General features: G+C 37.9%; 1 protein-coding gene across 1 annotated transcript in view; it reads right to left on the minus strand.

Moving 5' to 3' along the window:
• Positions 1–468: 468 nt before the first annotated feature.
• Positions 469–26,704, minus strand: part of LOC103350418 (arylacetamide deacetylase-like 2) — a 33,314-nt gene continuing 7,078 nt past the window's right edge. The window contains exons 3-5 of the mRNA XM_017346847.3: positions 23,177–23,246; positions 20,756–20,927; positions 469–5,371 (exon numbers count right to left, since the gene is read on the minus strand). Coding sequence (XP_017202336.3) covers positions 4,769–5,371; positions 20,756–20,927; positions 23,177–23,246 — 845 coding nt within the window. The 3' untranslated portion in view covers positions 469–4,768. The remainder of the gene's footprint in view (positions 5,372–20,755; positions 20,928–23,176; positions 23,247–26,704) is intronic.

The following is a 26,704-nucleotide window of genomic DNA, read 5'->3' on the forward strand; positions in this document are numbered from 1 at the left end:
CAGCCATCCTGCTCCTGGGAATTTATTCAATAGAAATCAACATATGAAAGAGTTATCTGCACCCATATGTTTATAGCAGCTCAATTAACAATAGCTAAGATCTGAAATTGACACCTGAGATTTGATTGCTGTTTATGGCCTTTGTCTATACTCCTGTGGAACAGTAGTCTTTCTAATTGTAACTGACTGAAATCTTTATTTAGTGGAGGATTAAGCTTGTGATTATAAAGTAAACTGAAAGTATATTACTGCAAAAAATTTTTAAAAAGGGAAGGAAAGAAGATGGAGGGAGGGTAGGAAATATCATTATGTGCTTAAAATTGTACCTATGAAGTACAATAAATCTATTCTCTTTATATAAATAAAAAATTATTTTTAATGAGTATATTTATTCAATAGACTTTCAGAAATTAGAATAGCAAAAAACTGTTCCACTTAGGCTTTGAGCAATAAAAGATTTCTTTTCTCTTTAAAATCAAAGAAAATAAGCATATTTTAACATATTTTTACAGTATTCTAGTTGTTTCAAAAATTGGGGTTAAGATAAGTCTCTTCTTCGGAAGGTTGAAATTGAAAGTCAAGTACTTATTTTATTAATTAAATGAACATTAAGGTAAATGTCATTACAATCAGAATTTTATCTATGAGTGACATGAAATCTGTTCTCTTTTTTTACCATTAGTGACATGACAATTGAAAAATACATATGTAATAGATTAAAATTTTAGCCACAAAAATAAAAAGACAAAATGAACATATATTAAACTTCAAGGATCTTTTTGTATAGTACTATGGATTTGAATACATGGATATATATAGCAAGGTGCATAATAGTTCCATCACTCCCCAATACTAGCGTGTACTATACTTCTGAGGTCACACATTTTCCCCACTGCTAACCCTTGATAACTACTGATCTATTTTTCATGTTGAGAGATTTCTTTCTTTTTAAAAATATTCTACCATAGATCAATTTATTTTATTTTATTAATTTGAAAGGCAAAAAGAGAAGAGGGATGGGCAGCAGAAAGACTGAGAAAGAGCTCCCATCCCGATTCACACCCCAAATGCCTGCAACAGCCTGTGCTGGACCAGGCCAAAGCCAAGAGCCAGGATCCCAACCTGAGTATTCTATATAGGTCAGCAACCCAACTTCTAGGGCCATCACCACTATTTCTTAAGGCCTTGATCAACAGGAAGAAGAATCAGGAGTAGAGATGGGACTCAGACTCAAGCACCGTCATGCAATGCAGGCATCCTTGGTAGCATTTTAACTATGAGACCAAATATCTGCCCCCAAATAACTGACTTTTTTATATAGGAAGTTATCTATTATTTATCACAATCAGAGTTTTTATAGCACATTTAATTTAAGAATATTGGAACAGCAAAGGCAATAAGAAATGCTTATTCTTTTCCAGCTAATTCTGGAAATAAGTCATAATGACTTTACATAATATTTGGTTACTGGTTTGAACTCAACATTGCATTTTTTATCTACAAATTATAGTACCAAAGATCCCTTTTTGTTCAATGTCATTTAAGTGTGGGATTTCCACTGCTTCATTTCATTTAATCTGATGTGTAAATTCTCGTGAAAGCCATTCATTCTCATTATTTGTACTGGTTTGTCTTTGGCAAAAGACTCAAGAGCCTTCTTTCATTGTATTGAAAGCCAGTAGTATTGTTATATTACAATGTACTAACATTATTTTTCATACATAAAACTGAAAGCTGTTAGCAATATTATATTCCTTCAATGGTTAAATAATCCATGTACTTCATCATATTTTTAATATCAATTCAGTTTTTTTCACTTCATAAATACTGTTTCTGACAGTTGCCACTGTATTAATTATGGGAGATCTGGAAATTTTCTTATAAGTAAATAAACATACTATTATCATGAAAGAGTTTCTTATTCATCCAAATTGTTGTTGAACTTTAAAATGTCAAAAAATTATTTCTAGTTTCTGCATATTCAAATGTCTTATATACAGTAGTTTTAAAAAGTGTGTATTTGATCTATTCATCTATCTCAAAAGAGTAAAAGCAACAAAAAAGTTGAAAAATGTGTAGAAAGAAATAATAAAGGTAACAGCAATAATTAATGAAGTAAACATAAAATAAATAGGATCGATAAAAAGACAGAGAGGCATTGAAAACAATAAATAAATATATAAATCTTTGAGCGGCTCTACAGGGAACTCATAACATAAATGAAAAAGAGACAGCACTCCAAACTCTACTGGCATTGACCAATATAAAATATAATAAACAATACGATGGGGACTGGCACTGTGGTGCAGCGGGTTAAATCCCTGGCCTGAAGCGCCGGCATCTCATATGGGCACTGGTTCTAGTCCTGGCTGCTCCACTTCTGATCCAGCTCTCTGATATGGCCTGGAAAGCAGTAGAAGATGCCCAAGTGCTTGGGCCCCTGCACCTGCATGGGAGACCCAGAAGAGTCTCCTGGCTCCTGGCTTCGGATCAGCTCAGCTCTGGCCATTGCAGCCATCTGGGGAGTGAACCAGTGGATGGGAGACCTCTCTCTGTATCTCTACCTCTCTCTCTGTAACTCTATCTTTCAAATAAACAAAATAAATCTTTAAAAAAAAGCAATAGGATGACTATAAACTTGAAATCTTGGATGAATTGGCTAAATTCCTTGGAAATAAAAAAGATTACTAAAGCAACTTAGGATTAAAATTTTAAACAGTCTGATTATAAATAAAACTATGTAGGGTTTTAACGTGTAACTTTAAGAGTTTTCTATAACAGATACCACAGGCATGATGGGTTGATTGCTGAATTTTTCAAAACTCTGAACAAAGAAATACAATGAGGCTTATACAAACTTTTCAAAGAAGAAAAAGCAAGTAGATAGGGTACTCTTTATGAATCATTTTATGAGACCAGCTGAACACAGAAACAAAAATATGTCAAGACCAAAAAAAAGAAAGTTAATAAACAAAAATGTCTCATGAAAGTGAGGATAATAATTGCTAACACTCTACAAATAATTTTATATTACATACAAAATACATTTAGAATGGGTTTTAAATTATTTCATATACAACATGTATAAACAAAATAAGCTAAACTTATAGGTCATATTTAGCTGAGGAAAATATGATAAATTCTATAGATGAAGAAAAAGCATTTGAAATAATTAATCATATGATAATATTAATTTCCTTAACAAACAAGCAATAGAAGTAAAAATCTGCAACCAAATAATGGAAAACCTAGGCCTAATATAACATCAAATGTATTAGTGAAATATAAATTCCATTACCCTTAAAATTAGGAAAAAGTTAAGATACTTGTTCTGCCTCTCAAATGTACCTGTTTTGGAGGTTTTAGTCAACGCTATTAGGCAAGGAAAATCAAATCACACCGTCAAAATCAAAATCAGTCACACAGACTGAACAGAATTAAAACAGTCTTTCTTGGAAGATGATATTTTCACATAATATGAATTCCTATGGAATTTGGAAACAAAATCATAATAAATAAATTTACCAAATACCTAATATATGAGGAGCATTCAAAAAGTTCCTGGAAAACAATTATGAAAAAAATATGTATAAGTCTCAAAAAATATTTTGAGTCAAAATAAATAGTGTTGAATTCCATTTCCATGAACTTACTGAAGTACCCTCATGTAAGACTAATACTAAAATATGACATTCTACTGGGTGATCTGAAAATGTCAGACTCAAATTACAGTAACAGTAAGATATTCACCTTGCACAAATAAACAACACAATGCACACCTGTATGTATGTCACTATAAGAATCTTTTTTTTTCCCCTGTGGGTGGCAAGGGCATAATCCAGAAGTATTCACATTTCCAGATTTCAGGATCTGACAACAGTAGCCACATCTTCCCTTTCATTTCAGAGTTTAAGTCCTCTCGCTTTGTTCCATTCCTATGTTTATAGGAATGGAGCTGTGAGGAAAGGCAATGAAAGAAACAAACAAACAAAAAAGCTATTATGAAATTAGAAGAGGCACAAAATGTTCACAGAATTCAATGCATGAACAATTTTCCAAAAACTCTGTTATATATTAATTGCCTTCTGATGGATGCTTGAAAGAATGTCTGATTTCAAACGAACAAGTAGACACAACATTTTTTCAGGGATTTGCTGGACTGTGAACATTCACACACAGACAATATTCTTCTTTACTGCATTTCCAACAGCTTAGCTTGATTCAGTTTATTATGCTTAATACTCAGATCCATACTAGCATGCTAGAGATTTCTTTTCAAGCAATAAATCTTCAACTTCTTATTTTAGGTTTTGACTCAGCAAAAGGTCTGAAGAAGTGACTTGTTTTTGAGAAACTGAGATAATATATATGACAGATTTTTGGAAAAAAAAGTTTTACCCCATATTCACATGTGCTTCATTACTGAGTGCATATTTTTTCCTTATTTTTCCTTTTCCCACTCTCTACTACTACACTTTCTGTGCCTATCTTGAAACTGTCTTCCTTAATTTGCCAATAATCATTCTTATTTCTCAACTTCAGTAAGTTTTACTGCTTATTAGGGCCAACATAAGTATAATAAATTATAAGTAAGGGGAAAATAGACAAATTACACTGATAAAATTTAATAATCAGCTCAGAGATATACAGCAACTGTTATAAATGATTCAAATCTAAATTTTGACAACATAAATTATATTTTTCTTTGCAACACAGCTACAAAGTATTCACAAGTTATAACTCACTGCAATATATATTCATATATTATTTATAAGTTTTTATCCAACCAGTCAATGTACTTGTCTCTTATCCTACGACCTAGATGTAAATAAAATGGTGATGTCATATATGATAAAGCTCCATGGAATCCATTCTCCATATGGTCATGAGCAACTTGAACTCCAACATTTCGCAGTCTTGAAACATACATAAGTCCATCATCTCTTATGAGATCATGTTGACAGGTAAGGATATAGGTTAGTGGCAACTTCTGTAACTGGGAATCATTGGCCAACAAGGGTGATGCTCTGTCATCCATAAGTGCTGGCAATGAAAAACTAGCTCTTCCAAGAATTGGTTCAGTATAAATGTAGTCCTTCTTATAGTTCGCAGGAAGAAGAGTACTCCAGTTAACAAACTTAAATAGATGTCTTGATTCCAGGGGCATATACTGGTTTCTTCTCATTGCCTCGGGGAGTGTTTGATCCCTGGTGAAATACAGACTGACCAGCTTTATGGCCATTTCCCGTGTCAGAATTACACCATGCTCATTTTCTCGGTGAGATGGCAAGTAAGAATCAATTGCCTGTAAGGCAGGGTAAAGTAAAGCATGTGCTTTGATTTTATGTTCTATTTCAGGATCATTCTGTACCTAAAATACAAATAGTAATACATTGTAAGGCAAAGATTTCTACAACCAGGAGGAGAAATCTAACTTTAAACATGAGATAAGCCATTCTACATAAATTGGCAATGATAAACTGTAATTATTTTCACAATATTTATAATATCTTTCATTGGCATGAAAAACTCATGCTCTTTTCAAACACTAAAGTTTTTAAATAATGATAGAGTGAGTGAGAAAGAAAGAGAAAGAGAATGGGAGAGATAGAAAAACACAGAAACAGAAAAAGTAAAAGAGGAGAGAGAAACACAGTGGAAATAACCTGATCCTAAATGGATTCTAGGGGAAATTGATAGTATGCTCATATTAAAGTTTGTAAAAATTCTTTCTGACTGAAGCTAACCAAAGTAAATGAAATAAACATAATACTTAACTAGTATTATTTTAATGTTTATTTTTAAAAAATAACAAAATAATAATTTTAACATTTTGCCAATATGAAAATGTTTAAAATCTTGAAACATTTTTTTAAATGTGGGACAATTTTAAAATAATATATTTGATTATTAGGCAAACATTCACAACATCATACCATAAATTCATGAAACATTACACAGATGCAAAATACATGGACAAAATTGGAGGGAAATGCCAAGCATTACTTTCTGAGAGAATGGTGGAGTGTTTGGAAAACAAAAGGAGAAAACTATGAAAAAAATATGTTGAGGTTCACGAAGTTTGATATGCGGGAAAAACATATAGATTATTTTGCAAGGAACCCCTATACCTTGGCAGAGAAGCAGAGTATGTTGAAGCCCCATCTATGGCCCTGCAGACTGCAAGAGAAAACTTTGAATTAATCTTATAGGAGCTATTGTCTCCACCAGAGGCTGCATCTGCAGCAATGTCATCTGAACAAAGGAAAACACCCACTGCTGTTCCAAGTGAAAACCTCAGGATAAGAGAATGTGTCTCTAAACCACAGCAGCACCTTAACCACTAGACTAAACATGTGCTCCATTCTAAATTCTTCAAAATGGCATAAGAGTTTTTCATGGATTTGTCCCAAATTTTGGTATAAACATATGGACAACAGAACAATTTTTTTTCATAGTGTCAATAAACTACTCTCTTGATGTCCATAATATCAGTGGTATGGCCTATAACTTGAAGAACCAGTTACAGATTCAAATAGAGTGATTAAGAAGCCTATGTCACAGATCCAGCTCCTGACTCTAGCTTCTTGTTGAATGCAGATCTTTGGAGTAAGTGGAAAATATATTTGAAATTAATAAAACAAAATTTTGAAGTGAAGTGGGCCAGCACCATTTCACTCTTACATCAGTTTCTCTGTTCATAAACAGTCTTCATAGGTGTCTTGAGTTGGGAGAGATGATTGCTTGAGATAAAGCTGGTAAAGGTCAAAGAAGAAATTTTTCATGACTATTCCCTGCATGGAGAGGCCTGCATCAATGTATAACTGAACTATTCAAAACCTATTCAAAGGAATTCTCTGTAGTGGATACCTATGCTTTGTATAAAGCTCACTTCATTCAGTCCAATGTGTTGGTAAATTCTTTCCAAATGCCCTGTGACCACCAACTGGGCATAAAATTTGCCTTTACATTGGTAAGTTCCTCATGTCAAAGGGTTATATTGAAGTCCCTATATTGAGACTCTCATCAACTACTACCCTTCTCAATACAGTCACTGGTTGACACGGGATGGGATCCTACCATTAAGCCCCCAGGATCGGATGTGTGTTTCTCCAAAGTCCTGCACATCCACACGAATTGATGCACGACCTATCACCCAGAGAAAGATGGATATATGCAAAATAATATCTGTGGATAATTTTTAAAGATATATTTATTTATTTGAAAGGCAGAGTTTTAAAAAGGGAGAGGCAGAGAGAGAGAGAGAGAGAGAGATTTGTCTTCTGTCCACTGGTTCACTCCCCAGATGACCACAATAGCCGGAACTGCGCTATCCAAAGCCAAAGCCAGTAGTCAGGAGCTTCTTCCAGGTCTCTCACATGAGTGCAGAGGCCCAAGAACTTGGGCCATCCTCCACTGTTTTCCCAGGCCATAACAGAGAGCTAGAGAAGAAGTGGAGCAGCTGGGACTCGAACCAGTGCCTCTACAGGATGCTGGCACTGCAGGCACGGCTTTACCCATTTTGGATGAATTTTTTTTCCCACAAAACTTGGCATATATGTTATTTTCAACCCAGACATCTAGCATTGTAACGGTTGTGATTGCTATCCCACTAGAAGGATTTAGACAAAGCCTGTGAATAAGCCATCAAGCATAACACAGGAAATATTGGTTCAGCTCCAGTTTTGTTTGAGGATGCAGAGATGGTGTTTGGACAAACATCTTAGTAACCTGTGGCCAGGAATATGGCTCAGGCCCATTAAGTATTCACAATAAAGGATCTCTGCAGACTTTTCTCATTTCCTTGGACCAGGAACCATGGAGAGAAACAAACAGTGACTATGTAAACAGGGAGAGGACCGGATGAACCCACCCACACCCTACTTGGGCAAACAAATTAAACACATCTGAATCCATAGATGAGTAATCATTTACTACTGGTTCCAGAGGAGTGCAGGGACAATGTCTTTAAATGTGTTCCATAGATTCACATTAAGAATAATCTGTGGGATTGTGTTGTTATATGATGGACCAGGTTAAAGGAAGTTGCTAATCAGAAAACAGAAATTGAAGAAAGGCAAGGAATTCAAACCCTGAGATATTTTGATGGATGAGGAAAGCAGAAATATAGATGTGATGTCAGGGTTTAAAAGCATGGTATATATGTATCAGTGAATATGACCTATGTCCATATATATCAGATTCCAAAGCACTTAGAGTCTAGATGGGGATATGCATATGCAACAAATAATGGGATAACTACTATGCTCTAGTAATGTATAAATTGTTCCCAGTAACATACAGAAAAAAAGAGAATAGATTTGCTTGGAGGAAAGTCTGGCTTATACAGAACACCAAGGAAGAAATCAATTTGGGTATCTGAATTCAGAGATCAGGACAGTTTTCTCAGAGGAAGTTTCAGATTTCATAGTCTTCAACATATAAATCATAACTACAGACTTAAGAAATGGCAGAGAATGGTATAAAAGACAAAATAACCCATGTGTCTTTTTAGAGTCCACAAACTATTGATCTATCAGCAGCGAAGTTTTACTGACACCACAGGTTTTTTTTTAATTTTATTTATTTATTTATTTATTTTATTTTTTGACAGGCAGAGTGGACAGTGAGAGAGAGAGAGAGAGAGAGAAAGGTCTTCCTTTTCCGTTGGTTCACCCCCCAATGGCCGCCGTGGCCAGCGCACCGCACTGACCGGAAGCCAGGAGCCAGGTGCTTCTCTTGGTCTTTCATGCGGGTGCAGGGCCCAAGGACTTGGGCCATCCTCCACTGCATTCCCAGGCCATAGCAGAGAGCTGGACTGGAAGAGGAGCAACCAGGACAGAATCCGGCACCCTGACCCGGTGTGCTGGCGCCGCAGGCGGAGGATTAGCCTATTGAGCTACAGGGGCACCGGCTGACACCATGGTTTGTAAGCATTAAATCTGTAATATATTGCCAATCAATTGTAACATTATGAGACTATAAGAAAGCTTTATATTCATCATAAAGTAAAAGTTGGTTCTGGTGACTCGGATAAACCTAGTGAAAAGAAAAATTTTTGGATCAAAATATGACTCAGGTAGAAAGTTTTGTAGTCTGTTCTCACTTCAGCAGCACCTATACTAAAAATAGAAAGTTTTGCAGTGCAAGAAGAATACATATCTTAAAGTATGATCATATAGATAAATATGAAATGGTAAAAGAAATCATGTTTGTAAATACTATTTAAGTACATTGAGTTCTGATGCACTATTACCAGCAGCAACAATCCCTTTGAACAGACAGAACATACTGTGTAAATAGATGCTATGTTCCTTTATACTTCATTAAGGGACTAGAATGAAGGTTAATTTTAATTGAGAACAATTCACTACAGATTTTACTGAGACTCGCTTCTGTTTCTGATGCCTGTGTTAATATTTATGATTAGCCTGTTGGAAAGCTATAAGGAGCTATAAGGTAGGCCTTTCCATCTTCATAATCTTTATGGCTATATAATTATTTAAATTAAGCTTCTTTACAAAGAGAAGCAAATGCATCAAATATGCAGGTATGTCAAGATGTTGCTTGATTACTGCTGAGTAATTATTAAATATTTTTCAGAATCTACACTTGCAAAACCAGTTCCAGATAAAATTTAAGGTCAGCTTGCTCTGCAACATGTTATAGCACTTAATATAATAATCTCAAAGCAGGGAACTCTTCAATATTAACCTTCCTTACTACCAGACCACCCAACTCCATAAGATCCTTCAAATAAACAATGCTATTTGTAAGATACAGCAAATTAGTTCAGGCTGCAAGATAACTCAGGAATCAATCAGTCAATAGTTTCAAACTTTCTTTTTGATAATGAAATTCTTCTTTATTTTTAGAAAATCTACATAGAACTCTAACCCCAAAGGGGATTAAGGTGGAGCAAGTTGGATTAAGGGGTGACCTTTGGTACAGAATCAAAGGTGAGGCTTTGCTATCATAGCTGCTTGGAATCTACAGTATGGTTTGTGTGTGTGTGTGTGTGTGTGTGTGTGTGATGTTACTGATTACTATATATGAGAACACTCAAAAAGCCAATAAAAGGACCCCAGCAGCTGAGAACATATGCACCAGCATTGGAAAGTGAGGTAAGACCAGACTACTGCAGCCCATGCCACTGGTGATAAAGTGACAGGAAGAGCCTAGTGGGAACACGCCTTGGAGCCCCATGGAGGATAGTGTACCAGCCAATCTAGAGGAGAAAAAAAAGGAGGGATACATTTCTCTCTCTCCAGTCACCTTACAACGGCATCCTGTAACAAGCCAATAGAGGGGGGTACCATTTTGGACATATGTAATAGCTGCACCAGCTTGCGTCATGCTCAGCAACCAGCAGAGTGGAGACTCCTGACTCTGCTGGGGAGAATTAACAGAGTTCTGGGTCCATGTGACTGTGGGAAACTTGTGTGCTAGGACTGAATAAAACTGAGGCTGTGTGGGAAGTCTCATAGTGTAGCTGGGACTGTGGGTAGTCACTGTGGGAGACTCCACATGCTCAGGGCTTCCTAGTTCACTGGTGAGGGACATTGCTGGGGAATCTGAGCTTACACTGAGGACTGCACAGATTCTTTGTGTGGTCCTTGGGGCAGAGCAGATGAATATTACAAGCACTGGGGCTAGCACTCAGGCACTGGTCTCCTTAGAGGAGAGGAGCTCAGCTGAGCGAAATAAATTTCCCTTCTGATTAAAAAAAAGAGGATATTTACCACACCAAACTTGGGTATGTCACATTAGACATGCCCTTCACCCTGGAGAACTGAATAGAGCTCCTTGACCACACTCATGACATGCCTCTAGATATTCACTGAAAGCAGACTCTCCACTTAGCCACAGAGGAGGCATAGTACAAAGATAAAAGCCACCACAGGTAAAAAAAAGGAAGAAACCAACAAGTATCTCTACAAATGCTGAAATAAGAAACAAGAATAAGAATAAGGAACACAACATGGCATCCCCAAATAAACACAACACTTCAATACTAGATTGTGAAGATGATGAGACTGAAGAAATGCCAGAAATTGAACTAAAAAAATTGATCATAAGATTATATAGAAATAATCAGAAGCAAATGCAAGAACTACTGAAATCTGTAGATGACATGAAAGAAAATTTCTCCCGCAAAATTGAGATCTTAAAGAGAAAGCAAAATGAAATGAAGAATTCAATATAACAAATTTAAAAATGCAGTGGAAAGCCTTAACAACAGAATCTGTGAAGCAGAAGAAAGAATATTCAACTTAGAAGACAAAACAATCCAAAAACAAAAAGAAGAAATTAGAAAAATAAAATCACTGTTAGGAATCTACAGGATACTATCAAACAATGCAACATACTGGTTCTAAAAGTTCCTGAAGGCACAGAAAGACAGAAAGGGTTACAAGGGCTTTTTAGTGAAATAATAACAGAAAACGTCCATAATTTGGAGAAAGGAAGAGACATTCAAGTACAGAAAGCACATTAAACTCCTAATAGCCATGACCAGAAAAGATCTTCACCACAACACATGGTAGTCACTCTCCACAATAAAACATTAAAATAAAGATTTTAAAATGTGCATGAGAGGGGCCAGTGCTATGGCGCAGCAGGTTAATGCCCTGGCCTGAAGCGCCAACATCCCACAACTGAGAATTTACCCAAGGGAAATGAAATCAGTGATTAAGAGTTTTCGGAACCCCCATGATTATTGCAGCTCAGTTCACAAGAGCTAAGACACAGAATCAACCTAAATGTCTGTCAACTGAATAAGCCTGGATAAAGAAATTATAGGATATGTACACTGTGAATACTACACAGTAGTAAAAAAAATGAAACCCAGTCATTTGCAATAAAATGAATGAATCTGGAAAACATCATACTTAGTGAAATACCCCAACCCAAAGGGACAAATACCATTTGTTCTCCCTGATCTGTAATAACTAATAGAGCACCTAAAACAAAATCTGTAGAAGTGAAATTGACACTTTGAAAAGGGATGATTTGAGCTGCCCTTGTCTTGACTGTCGAGGAACAGTTTCTTTTTTTTTTCATTTTTTTCTTCATACTATTTCTTGAACTCTTTACTTAGCATAGAGTTAATCAAATGTGTATAAAGTGAATTGAGGATGGATCTCAGTAAAAAATAAGAATGGGAATAAGAGAGGGAGGAGGAATTTTATAACTGTAAAGTTTTATAGTTTTGCATTAATTCCTATGGAGTTACTTCTAATGGTACAGTTTAAAACCTTGTCATGGGACCCCAAATCTCATTAAGCTTGGTGGTAAAAATGCCATCTTAAGTGTTAAAGTGATCATATTATTAATGTTAACATATAAATAGATAGGATTAAGTGTTAAAGTAATCATATAAGAAGGATCAAGTGTCTGGCAATAATAACAGATAGAATTAAAAAGGAGAGAATGTTCCAACATGGGAAGTAGACTCATAGAATGACAATTGCTTTAAATAAAACTCTGACCTCAGAATCAGCCCTTAAGGCTTCCTGGTCTGGTTGAAAAGCCTGTGAGAGCATTTCAGACATGGAAAGCCAAGACACTGTGGCAAAAAAAAAAAAAAAAAAATATTCTACATGAAGGATCTCTGTGAGACCCCAACTGAAAGAAGTGGCCACCAAAGAAGGATGTACTTTTCTCTAAAGGGAGGAGAGAACTTCCACTTTGCATATGGCCTTGTTGAAATAATGACAGCATCTGTGGATTCAAAAGCATTCTATATCCTAGGCAGCTCATGTCAAGAGCCTCGGGTGGTCATACATAAGAGTGTTAATTGTTAAATTAAAAATAGAAGTCACTGTGGGTTTTTTTTTATTTATTTATTTATTTTTATTTGTTTGACAGGTAGAGTTATAGACAGTGAGAGAGAGACAGAGAGAAAGGTCTTCCTTCCGTTGGTTCACCCCACCAAATAGTTGTTATGGCCTGCGTGCTGCACTGATCCGAAGCCAGCAGCCAGGTGCTTCCTCCTGGTCTCCCATGCAGGTGTAGGCACCCAAGTACTTGGGCCATCCTCCACAGCAGAGAGCTGGACTGGAAGAGGAGCAACTGGGACTAGAACCAGGCACTAATATGGGATGCCAGAAGCGCTGGCGGAGGATTAACCAAGTGAGCCATGGCATTTTTAAATTAACTTTAGGAGAAATAAAATTTCATAACAGGCAGTCATCCTAGCCAGTAAAGTGTTTCCTTTTGTTCAGGCCCACTTTGATATGTTCCAAGGTGTTCTAAAGTTTCTTCATAATGATTTTCCATATTTTTTGTTAATTTTATTTCTATATATTTAATTTTCTTTGATACCATGGTAAATGGGTTATCCTCTACTGCTGCATTTGATTAGAACCCAAACCCGGTGCCAATGTGGGATCCAGCACCGCAGGCGGAGGATTACCCAAGTGATCCACTGCGCTGGCCCCACAATAGGAGTCACTGTGTTAACAATAGGAGTCACTGTGCACTAACTCTCCATGTAGGTCATTTGGGACCTCTGTCCTCAATGAGTTGCATTATGAGAGTTAACTGTAACACTAGTTCTGTGTGTGTGTGTGCGCGCACACACACAAATTGTTGACATCTTTACTTAGTATAGAATTGGTCTTCTGTGTACAGTTAATTGAAAATGAATCTTAATGGAGAATGGGACTGGGAAGGGGAGAGGGAGGAGAAAGGGTGTAAGGCTGGGTGGGAGGGTGGGTATGGTGGGAAGAATAAGTATATTCCTAAAAGTTTACTTATGAAATTTGTATTCCCTAAAAAATAAATCAATTAACCAAAAAGCCAATAGAAAAATGGTATTAAAAGATTAGCTTATTTTAGTCCAAAAGTTTTTTTTAATTCACACATAGTTTTGTTTTTATTATACATTTTTCATGAACTTCTGAAATACCCCCTGGTAAGCATGGGTTTAAAAGTTTTTGCCCAAAATAAACTTACCTTTTAATTCTACAAAGTTTTTGTAAGCCTCATAGATTGATAGATAGACAGATAGATAGATATAGGTACATGTACATGTATATGTATATGTGTGTACATGTTCGTATATATGAGTAGATATTCATATAACTGTGTTTATACATGGATATAACTGTATGTGCATGTGTATATAAATGTGAATATGTGTACATATACATATATGTATGTGTGAACTATAAATTTCTAAGTGCTCTAATTTAGTATTTTTTTAATACTTCAGAGGAAGTAAATGGAAAAACTGACAGATGGAGAGGTATCTGGTCTGATATTTTGCTTTTTATTTCTTCACAGCACCCGTCTGAGGATTTATTTAACCAGGAAGAGGATCGTTGAGAGTGGCACCCCTGCAAAAATGTATGAAAGATCTGGGGGGCTATGAAAAAGGGGTGATAAATATGTACATGGGACCTCCCTTCTCTAGCCCCCTCCTGCAGCCCTAGGAGGGCATGAGGACATGTGTGGTAGGTGAGAAGAGGGGGGCACTATGGCCTGTGGTTTAGTGAGCTCTTGGGGAGGCAGCCCAGGGGCCTAGAGGCCCTGAAGGGGCAATGGTGCACCTCGGGAAATCTGGATCTGAACTCTGGACCTTGCTGTCATGTACACACACAGACACTCACCCCTCTCTCAAGGGGCTGGTCACTGCTGCCCTCCCAGTGACCCCACGGTCCATGGGACCTGTGCTCTCCTTGGGGGTTCCAGCTTCTGCTCCTGGGTTCCATAACCTCAGAGGTGGCTGTTGAGGTCACAACCTTTGCCCTCCAGACCTGGCTTAAAACCTCAGCCCTGGCCAGGGCCATGGCTCACTTGGTTAATCATCCGCCTGCAGCACCAGCATCCCATATGGGTACCAGGTTCTAGTCCCGGTTGCTCCTCTTCCAGTCCAGCTCTCTGCTGTGGCCTGGGAGTGCAGTGGAGGATGGCCCAAGTGCTTGGGCCCCTGTAACCGCATGGGAGACCAGAAGCACCTGGCTCCTGGCTTCGGATTGGCACAGCGCAAGCCATGGCAGTCATTTGGGGAGTGAACCAATGGAAGGAAGACCTTTCTCTCTGTCTCTCTCTTACTGTCTGTAACTCTGCCAAAAAAAAAAAAAAAAAAAAAAAAAAAAAAAAAAAAAAAACACCTCAGCCCTAGGACTTTGTCCAAAGGAAGGAAGGAAGGGGGGATGGAGCTTTGCCCCTGGCTCTCCTCTCCCTCACCTGTCAGCCTGTGCAGGGCCAGTGGCCTTGGGTGGGGAACCGGGCTGGGGTTCTAGTACAAGTGGAGGTGGTGCCCCCAACAGGGCTCCCAGTGGGGTCTTGCAGAGGAGGTGAGGGGTTCCTTGGGCCACAGTGGGCGGTGGTGGAGGTGCCATGCGGCTGTAGAGCAGGGGATGAGCTGGCTCCAGGCCGCAGAGACAGGCAGCAGCCACAGCCCCAGGGCACATCAGCTCCTCCCCTGACTCATAGAAGTGGTGTGGCTGGGCGAGGCACAGGGGCCCTGCCAGCCAGGTGGGCTCTAGAAAGCCAGGCAGCCATCTGAGGGGCTGGGACCCAGGTAGGGGGGCGGCCGCGGCTTCTCCTTCCACAGAGGAAGACTTTGAGTCATATTACTTAAAGTACAGAGCAGCTTCCCACCTCCAAAAAAAGAATGAAGAATACTAGCTTCATCACACTTCTCTCTTTAAAAAGTGGAGAAAGTTGATATAATGAGCAAATATAAGAAAATAAACAGCATTCTTAAAAAGCATTAAGGCCATGAAAGGTAATGAAATACAAGCAGACTGTCACAAATTAAAGGAGACTAGTGAGATATGACAACTAGATGCAACATGAAAATCTAGATTGGAACCCAAAAGGTACCATAGTAGAAAAACTGATGAAGTTCCTAAAAAGTCTAGCTTAATTACTTATGCTGTGATCCTACTCTGGGATTCCAGGATGATGGAATAGGGAAAGGACATACTGCTTTAGGCGAGGGGAAACAATAACTAAAAAGTGAAGAGAGTGCATTCCCAGGGGAGAGTTGGAGAGAAATCTGCAGTGGAAATTTTACAGAGGGAAGAGAAATGCCATGGATCAGCGTGGATGGTCTGGATATGCAGCAACTAGCCAGAGGAAGTGCCACCTTTGTAAAGCAAAGTGAGAGCAGCCTGAAGTAGCCCATGCCACTGGCAATGTAGCTGGAGAGCTTGCCTAGTGGAGTATGCCATCTTTGAGTCCGGCCTGGAACCCTTAAGAGGACAGTGTACCACCTAACCCAGCAAAAAAAGAGTATGTTTCTTTCTCCTCATCCCCCCCACAAATGGCATCTGGGGACTGGCTGTGAGAGGGCACCACTTTGACATCAGTAGTGGCAATAGATGTTCATGTGTGTGCACCCAGCTACTGGCGGGGCCAAGGTGCCATCTTGACACCACTAGTAGCTGCAGCAGGTCAGGTACATGTGTGTGACCCAGGGATTTTACCAGAGGGGAAAACTGGTGTTCCACACTGAGAGTCAGGCTGGGAGGATTCACTGGGGGTGGGCACTCATGTAGGATTGTGAGGTGCCCTCTGCTTCTCAACATACCACAGGTTCCAGGGCTTAAACTGCCAAGGCAGAGCATACACAGGCAGCTGGCTCTGGGAATGTCTGCCTCTCAGAGGATGGGGTGGGCTAGTGGGTGCCTCTCCACCCTGTCATTGTGGGAGTTTTGTGTGTTGAGACTGTGGGAACTCTGTGATTGCATCATAGGGCATAGAGTATAGATAGGTCACTGGGCAACCAGGTCCACACACTCAGAGCTCCCTGTCTGAGGTGGGTCACTGTAGCAGGATCCACATTCACACAAGGACTGCAAATATCCTTCATGTGACAGCACGGGTGAGTGTTGCATCCACTGGGGGCTAACCCAGGGCATTGATCACCTTGGAAGAGAGGAGGTGAGGGTGTGATTATATCAACAGAGGAGATCATATCTTCTTCCCTGCTGACAATAGAGGTGACCTACCACATGCAACTTGGGTACCAGCCTGGATACTCACCCCACTCTGGAGCACTGATAAGAACTCCCTGGCCACACCCAGCACATGCCTCTGGGTACTCACTGAAACAGCAGACACTAAACTAAGTCACAGAGGCATAGTTCAAAGGAAAAAAGCCATTGGAGGAGAAAAACAGAAAGAACTTCCACAAATGCCTAAAAATAAACACAGAAACTCAAGAAACAAGAATAAGGAAGACAATATGACTCCCACAAAGGAACACAGCAACAATACAATATTAGAATGTGAAGACAAAGAGATGGATGAAATGCCTAAAAAGGAATTCAAAAGATTAATGATAGGATTACTCAGAAGCAATGAGAAGCAAATTCCTGAGTTAAAAAAATCCATATGGGGCCAGCGCTGTGGCATAGCAGGTAAAGCTGCCACCTGCAGTGCCGACATCCCATATGGGCACTGGTTCATGTCTCAGCTGCTCCACTTCCAGTCCAGCTTTCTGCTATGGCCTAGGAAAGCAGTAGAAGATGGCCTAAGTCCTTGGACCCCTGAATCCACGTGGGAGACCCAGAAGAAGCAGAGTTGTGGCCATCTGGGCAGTGAATCAGCAGATGGAAGAACCTCTATCTCTCTCTGGCTCTCCTTCTCTCTGTGTAACTCAGACTTTCAAATAAATAAATAAATCTTTTTTAAAAGAAATCCACACACGACATCAAAGAAAAATCATCCATGAGACTGAGATTGTGAGGAGAATTCAAACTGAAATATTAGAAATGAAGATTTCAATGTCAAATAAAAAATACAGTGGAGCATGTTATCCTGAGTGGTTTTTCATGTGTCTGTAGTCCATTTGAATTTCATAATTTGAAAAATTTTTGTTCATTTCTTTAATTTTTAAAGACTTATTTTTATTTTTTGACAGAGTTACAGAGAGAGGTAGACACACACACACAAACACACACACACACACACAGAAAGAGAGAGAGAGGTCTTCTACCTACTGGTTTGCTCACCAAATGGCTGCAATGGCCAGAGCTGAGCCGATCTTAAACTAGGAGCCAGGAGATTTTTCTGGGTCTCCCATGTGGCTTATGAGCCCAAAGACTTGGGCCATCTTCCTCTGCTTTCCCAGGCACATTAGCATGGAGCTGGATCAGAAGTGGAGCAGCCGGGACTCAAACAGGTACCCATATGGGATGCTGGCACTGCAGGCCAGGGCTTTAAACCACTGCACCACAGAGCCAGCCCCTTTTTTGCCATTTCTTAACTGGATTGGCTTTGTTGTTGTTGTTCAATTTTTTGAGTTCTTTATAGGACCTGGATTATTAATTTTTTTCATTTTCAATTATCTTTATATACAGAAGTTCAACTTGGTATATACTAAGTAAAGATTTCAACAGTTTGCACCCACACAGATACACAAAGTATAAAGTACTGTTTGAGTAGTAGTTTTACCATTAATTTGCATAGTACAACACATTAAAGACAGAGATCCTACATGGGGAGCAAGCATACAGTGACTCCCATTGTTGATTTAATTAACACTCTTATTTATGACATTAGTATTCACCTGAGGCTCTTATCCTGAGCTGCCAAGGCAATGGAAGGCTCTTGAGTTCACAAACTCCAACCTTATTCAGACAAGGCCATAGTCAAAGTGGAAGTTCTCTCCTCCCTTCAGAGAAAGATACCTCCTTCTTTGATGGCCCATTCTTTCGTCTGGGATCTGACTCACAGAGATCTTTCATTTAGGTCATTTTTATTTGCCACAGTGTCTTGGCTTTCTATGCCTGAGGAACTCTCATGAGCTTTTTACCCAGATTTGAGTGCCTTAAGGGCTGATTCTGAGGCCAGAGTGCTTTATCCATCACATAGTTTGCAAATATTTTCTGCTGTTCTATCAGTTATGACTTTGTTGAGTGTTTCCTTTACAGAGCAGAATAATGTTAGCTTAACATAATCTTATTTGACTATTTTTGCTTTTATTGACTGTTCTTCTGGGTTTTTTTCCAAGAAGTCTTTGCCTATGCCAATGTCTTGCAGAGTATACCCAAAGTTCTTTTCTAGTAATTTGATGATATCAGATTGTAGATTTACATCTTTAATTCTTGGATCCATTTTGAGTTGATTTTTGCATACTGTGTAAGGTCAGGGTTTTATTTCATACTTCTGCATGCATAGATAAAATTTTCCCAGTGCCATTTGTTGAAGACATTGTCCTTTCTCTAGGGACTGATTTTAGCTTGTCTGTCAAATAATTAGTTGGTTGTAGTTGAGGGGATTAATTTCTTGGTTTTTTATTCCATTCCAATGATCTACATATCAATTTTTATGCCAGTACCAGAATGTTTTGATTATAACTGCCTTGTGAAATATCTTGAAATTTGGTATTATGATGCCTCCAGTTTTGTCTTTGTTTTTAAGGTTGCTTCATCTATTAAGGTCTCTCATCAATTTTAGCATCACTTTTTCTAAGTCTGAGCAGAGTATCCTCAGTATTTTGATTGGGATCACATTGAATCTTTAAATCATTTTGTATGGACGTTTTGCATAGATAAAATAGTGTCAACATTTTGATGGTATCCATTCTTAGAATCCATGAACATGGAAGATTTTTCCATTATTGTGTGTGTTTTCTATTTATTTCTTTAATGTTTTGTAATTTTCATTATAGAGATCTTTTACATTCTTACCAACAGACATAAAAAATTACTCAGGGTCACTAATCATCAGGGAAGTGAAAATAAAAACCACAATGATGTTTCACCTCACCCCAGTTAAAATGGCCATCATCCAAAAACCAAAAAATAAATACTGATAAGGATGCATGGAAAAAGGTACCCTAATGCACTATTGGTATAAATGTAAACTAGTACAACCATTACCAAAGACAGTATGAAGATTCCTCAGAAATCTAAAAGTAGATCTACTATATGACCCAGCCATCCCACTCCTGGGAATTTACCCCAATGAAATAAAATCAGTATATGAAAGAGTTATTTGTACGCCCATTTTTTTAGCTCAATTCACAATAGCTAAGATATGAAATCAACCCAATTGTCCATCGATGGGTGACTGGTAAAGAAAATGTGATAAATATATACCCTATGGAATACTACTCATCCATAAAAAAGAGTGGAATCCTTTCTTTTGAAACAAAATGGATGCAACCAGAAACCATTATATTTAGTGAAATTAGCCTCTCAATCTAAAAATTCAAATATCATGTTTTCTCTGATATGTGATAGCTAATATAGGTTATTTAAAAATTATAAAACAACATCTTGTGATATGATTGTTATTTTTATCCCTTGTTTATATTCCTGTGGAACCATGGTCTTCCCATTTTTTAACTTGTTGAATATTATGGTTAATGGTGAATTAAGCCTTTGGTTATAGAGTGGACTGAAGTATCTTTGCAAATATTAAAGAAAAAAATAAAGGAAGAAAGGCAGGAGATTGAGGAAGGTAGAATGGGAGAGAGGGGAGTAGAGTTATCTTCTTAGAATTGTAATTATAAAATACATGAAATCTGTTCGCTCTATACTAATAAAAATAAATAAGTTAAAAAACAGTTGAATCCAGCATAGTATTGGCATAAGATAAGCATACAGGTCAATGGAAAAGGAACATTCAGAAAAAGATTATGGTCAATAGAATTTCTACAAAGTACCATGGTAATTCAATGGGCAAGGATGGTCTTTAACTACTGGCGCCATAAGAACTAGATATCTGTGTGGAAATGAGAAATGAGCCTCAACCTCTACCTCCTTTGCTGAACACAAAAATAATGTACCTTTTGAGTCACTGCTGCTGTTAACGCACCTCCAGAACTGTCTCCTGAAATACAGATTCGGGTAGGATCCACTCTATATTTTGTAAGAATTTTATCCTGAAGAAAATACTTGACTACAGTTAGGCAGTCTTCAAACTGTGCTGGAAAGTGGTGTTGAGGAGCTAGTCTATAGCTTCAAAAAAGAACAATGAAACATTAGGTTTGCATCTGTTCAAACGGTGCTCAGTGACCAAATAAATGCAATTTAACACTTATTGTTCAATCGCTTTAAAACAAAGTATGAATTTTCTACTAATATTACTTGCTTAAAATATTGAATTGAAAGTGAAACATGTTTTTCAGTCTTGTACCTGAAGTCCATGAATGGTGTTGTGTAAGCAGATTCATGGGAGTGGTATGATCTCCCTGGGTATTGTAAGCAAAAACCTAGGCCAAGCGCATTTTGGATTGGAGATGTTCTATAACTTACATCATGTTCTCAGTATAACAGGTGATCCAAGCATTTTGGAAATCAATTTTTTAAAAAGTATCAAGAATTTGCTTAAAGGCAACAGATCTCAGTGTATATTCTAGCCAAATGTACTATATTTCAAAGACATTTAGATAAAAATTCTACAAGATGGCAACACATACATGAATAATTGAATAATTGAAATCTAAATTAAAATATTGAAATGCAAATAACACTAAAATAGCCTAGGGATTTTGCCGGTTTCTGTTCAATGAATTTTTAAAGCAAGTTATATCCAATTATTTTTAATGGATATTTCCCTAATATATGTGGGTCAGTAAAGCCAGAATTGTACTCTGTTAGCCTGTTCTCAGAGCTGAAGTATTATTTTCTTCAGGGTGATAAAATCTATTAATATTTATACTTGATATTAAATATTGGCTATAGAGTTCTTAGAATTCTATGATAGGCCGGCGCCGTGGCTCAATAGGCTAATCCTCTGCCTTGCAGTGCCGGCACACCGGGTTCTAGTCCTGGTCGGGGCGCTGGATTCTGTCCCAATTGCCCCTCTTCCAGGCCAGCTCTCTGCTCTGGCCAGGGAGTGCAGTGGAGGATGGCCCAAGTCCTTGGGCCCTGCACCCCATGGGAGACCAGGATAAGTACCTGGCTCCTGCCACTGGATCAGCGTGGTGCGCCGGCCACAGCCCGCTGGCTGCGGCGGCCATTGGAGGGTGAACCAACGGCAAAGGAAGACCTTTCTCTCTGTCTCTCTCTCTCACTGTCCACTCTGCCTGTCAAAATAAATAAATAAATAAATAAATAGGGCATAAATAAATAAATAAATAGGGCAAAAAGGAAGACCTTTCTCTTTGTCTCTCTCTCTCTCACTGGCCACTCTGCCTGTCAAAAAAAAAAAAAAAAAAAAAAAGAATTCTATGATAAATTGTATCTAGAAAGTTCTAAATAAAATGTAAAACATATATAGATGTATCTGGAACATTAGATATGTTGTGTGCATTACTTGAAATGCACCATATTTAAGGTATTTTAGGAATAAATATCAACAAAATTTGTAAGGATTCATACTATATAAAGCAGAAAAAATTGTATCACTGTATTAAAACAGGTAAAATTAAAATACACAATGGTGATAATGATAAAAGGTTGAAGTTCTTTTAGGTGCCCTTCTGATATAAGTATAATGAATATAAAAGCAAACATTCTATTTAAGTGATTAAATCTTAACTCTTTTTAACCTTCTATAACTTCCAAGTTAAAAAATACATAAATAAATAGAACCAAAACCGCTAAATCTTATAAAATTTTTTGTATCAGAAATCTGTAATATTTTTGTAATTATTGTTATTTTTATGGAGTAGAAAAATGTAGAAGAAAATATTCTTCCAGAGGATGGCAGATATCCTAATTTATCCTAGATTTCAGAAATCCAAAGTATACTAGTATGGATATGAAATTACTGTTCCAGCTTAAGACACTCTGGTATATTCTAGACAAATCCAAGTATAAAACCACTTTTCTTAAGCATGGCTTAATATTCTCAGCTAGTCCTAATCTTTATCACCTTCATCATTCCAAACAAGAATTATTCTTAAGTTAAGCATTTTCTTACCAGCCAAAATATGACTCAATATCCCAAATGCATAATGATTAATTTACTTTCTGTTGTCCAGGTGTTACACAACTAGAGACTTATAGCATTTGAATTTTATGTAGTTAGAGCAGTAGTTATTCCAAGAAAACTCTTTTGGGTATAACTGGGAGATTCCCACATTTCTGGGAGAATAATTGGTTATTGGACCCTTCCAAGGAGCAGTCTATGTCACAATGGTAATGAGGAAACAAATTAATTTTTTAAAATCATATTTGAAGCATATCTGACTTGATTTAAAATAAAACCTCTATTGGACGAAGGTAAAAATCAAAGTTGCCAAAGGAAAACATTCTCTTACTCTACTCCTACGACGACAGCATCTAGTGTCTTTGCCGTCCATCTGTTTAGGAAGTCGAGAGCCGTCTGCTCTGAAATGAAGAAACAAAAGTCAAAATAATACTTTCAAATAAAAAAACCTTAAATTATAATTATAAACAGAGAAAGAAATGTGAGCACTGCACAGGAATCTCTATTTCACACTCTTGTTTCAATGAGGGGGACTAGAATCAACATCACATGGTCTGCTCACCCTAGTATTGCCAGTCACTCTCTCCAGAGGAGAAAGATGACTTTGCAAATAAGTATTTAAGGGAGAAAAATTAGTCTTGGCTCATTTTAATTTTTCATTGCCATCAGCTCTCTGTACACAACAACGCTTCTCCAGTGCCTCTGTGGCCTTTTGCATTCTCTATTTTTCTGCAACTCTAGGCAGCAAGTTCCATAGGGAGTGTGTGTGTGATTGGACAGTAGGGTAGACCACAATGACTGGTTAATCTCTGTAACTAAAACATGACATGCCAACCACCTACATATGTTTTCTCCAAAACTTTCATTGGAAACAACAATAATAATATTTTGACTTTCATTAACTTGAATTCTGTGTATAATCTTTCATTTGGTTCTAAACTCAGGAAAAAAAATTATAAATGATTTCTGACTTAATACAGTTTAACTTATTATGTTTTTACTTTACCATGCTGCATAAGTGATAAGCATTCCAAAGAAATGGTACTGCAAATTTTTAATTTTCCCGAGCTAGCAATATGCTTTTAGATTTCTGCCTTGAGATAGAATTGTAAGCTAATGCAAGTGTTAAGAGCACTTAAGGTAGGAAGCTGTTGTTTGGTAGGTCACATGTATTAACTACAGTTTTGACTTACTTATTTTCAGTTCACAATAGCTTTATTAAAACATGACCCAATTTTAAGTTGCAAGGCATCTGTAACAGTATGTATTGACTCCCTAAAACAACAGTGGTCAATAACATAATTCCTCAAAACTTCCATTCTCTTTCAATATGCCACAATAGGAAATGGCCAAAATAAACTTAGTATTAAGGCAGAAGCTTAGGAACAGCAACTAGCTTTTGAGAAAGCCTGTTCCAAACCAATGTAAGTCTTAGATGTACAGATGAGTCTTGGCATGCTTGCATACAAGCCATTGACTGTCTCCCAATACTCATACATACAGACACACTCCACATCTTTCTCCAAGTATCCAAAAATCTGATTTACCAGTGCCATGGTCAAAGCACCTTAGCAAATTATGTGACATCTGATACTGCTTTCTTTTTTATACAAGACCCTAGAAATTCAGAGAATTCTAGAATTATGCTCAATTTCCAAACTTTTTTAAGTCTTCTCTGGCACATTGACAAAATTTCAAGTTAGATACATCAAACTTAATATTTGGTGCATAACAACCTGGAAAACAGAAAAGTAAATCACTTAGTCTTTTAGTTAGAAAAATAATATTTCCAGGGCTGGTGCTGTGGTGTAGCCGGCAAAGCTACTGCCTGTCACGCCAGCATCCCGTAAGGCACCATTTCAAGATGCAGATGCTCCACTTTCTATCCTGCCCCCTGCTAATGCTCCTGGGAAAGCATCAGAACATGGTTCACATGCTTGGGCCCCTGCACCCACGTGGGGGACCCAGAAGAAGCTCCTGGCTCCTGTTTTCAGGTTAGCCCAGCTTTGTCAGTTTTGGCCACTTGGGAACTAAACCAACAGATGGAAGATCTTTCTCTCAGTCTCTCCTTTTCTCTGTAACTGCCTTTTAAATAAATAAATAAATCTGTAAACAAAAGAAAAAGAACGTTTCCATTAAATGTTGAATTGATAATTTGGGGAGGGGAGGGCAATACACAGATAAAGACCAAAATGTGCAAGATGTAAAAGCACTCTATCTTTTACATTTAATTTTTAAAGATTTATTTATTTACTTGCAAGAGTGACAGAGAGAGAGGGGGAGAGAGAGAAAGAGATTTTCCATCCACTGGTCACTACCTCAGATGGCTGCAAGAGCCAGGACTGAGCAGAGTCAAAGCAAGGAGCAGGAACTCCATCCTGGTCTCCCATGTGGGTAACAGGGACTCAGCTACTTCAGCCATTGTTTGTTGCTTCCTAGGCAAACTAGAGAGAGCTAGATTGGAAGCACTGAGTAGCCAGTAATCAAACAAGCACTCTGATGTGTGATGCAGCTGTCCCAAGTCGGTGCTTAACCAACTGCACCACAGTTCTGGCCCTTTGACCTTCATTTGTAAAGCCCCTCAATGATTATATTTCAATGATTACATGTGTCTTTATTTTTACATCCAAATTATTTTTAAATTACCTTTCAACTAAAATCAAATCAAGATTTTTTTTGTGTTTTATTCTTATCTCAAAGTGTCCCAACTCACACAGTATTTGCTGATGTAATCTACGGTCATGTTTTTCCTTCATTCCATGCCCATTCATTGATGTGTAGCATGTGTAGGAACAAGTTAGAAACAAGAAGATATTAGGATAAATGCTGATAAAACAAGAACCAAGGAATTATATTTAAAAAACTACCAAAGCCAAATTTTCCTAGATTTCTTAATTTTAAAAGAAATTTTAGGGGCCGGCGCTGTGGCACAATGGTTAACGCCCTGGCCTGAAGCGCTGGCATCTCATATGGGTGCCAGTTCTAGTCCTGGCTGCTCCTCTTCCAGTCCAGCTCTCTGCTATGGCCTGGGATAGCAGTGGAGGATGGCCCAAGTCCTTGAGCCCCTGCATCCACGAAGGAGACCCAGAAGCTCCTGGCTCCTGGCTTCAGATCGGCATAGCTCTGGCTGCGCAGCCATCTGGGGAGTGAACCAGCAGGTGGAAGACTTCTCTCTCTGTCAAAAAAAAAAAAAAAAAAAAAAGAAGAAGAAGAAGGAAGAAACACTGGAACAAAAGAAAAAGAAGATAAATTGAAAATTGCAAACAGCAGAAAACAGCCAGAGATCTCACGCCCACAGACACACAGATGTACACATGAGAAAAAAACAGATTTTATCTGAAGGTAACAGGTGAGTCATCTTCTGGGGGTAAAATATGAAAGATGTTCTAAAATAAGTACCGTTGCAGGGAGAAAGGACAATGCATGAAGTCTTTAGGGAACTAAAAGTAACTCAGTATTGTTGAAAGTAGCGGATGAAGCAAAGTTGAACAGGGAGGCGGTGGAGACATCAAGAAAAGGTGTCTGTGCAAGATGAAGTACTAAATTATGGATATAAAGTCAAACTGTTAGGAAGGAAAATAAATGAGATATGCTAATTGAGTGCGGGCACTAAGAAGCAGTAAAGAACAATAAACAATTGTCACTAAGAACATTCACAAGATTTATATGTTGGTCTTGATAAATGGTGGGTTTTCGTTTCCTTAAGACTGTTTGGACATAAGATAAACTGTATTTGGTCATATATAAGCTCAAGTGGTTTGTGGTCTGTGGTCCATCTAGACATACATATCTAATTGGTTGCATATGTTTGATTCAAAACTCAAGAACAGTATCAGAGGAGAGAGACCTGCATGCCAAT

The sequence above is a fragment of the Oryctolagus cuniculus genome, chromosome 4 (genome assembly GCF_964237555.1).
Source record: "Oryctolagus cuniculus chromosome 4, mOryCun1.1, whole genome shotgun sequence".
NCBI lineage: Eukaryota > Metazoa > Chordata > Mammalia > Lagomorpha > Leporidae > Oryctolagus > Oryctolagus cuniculus.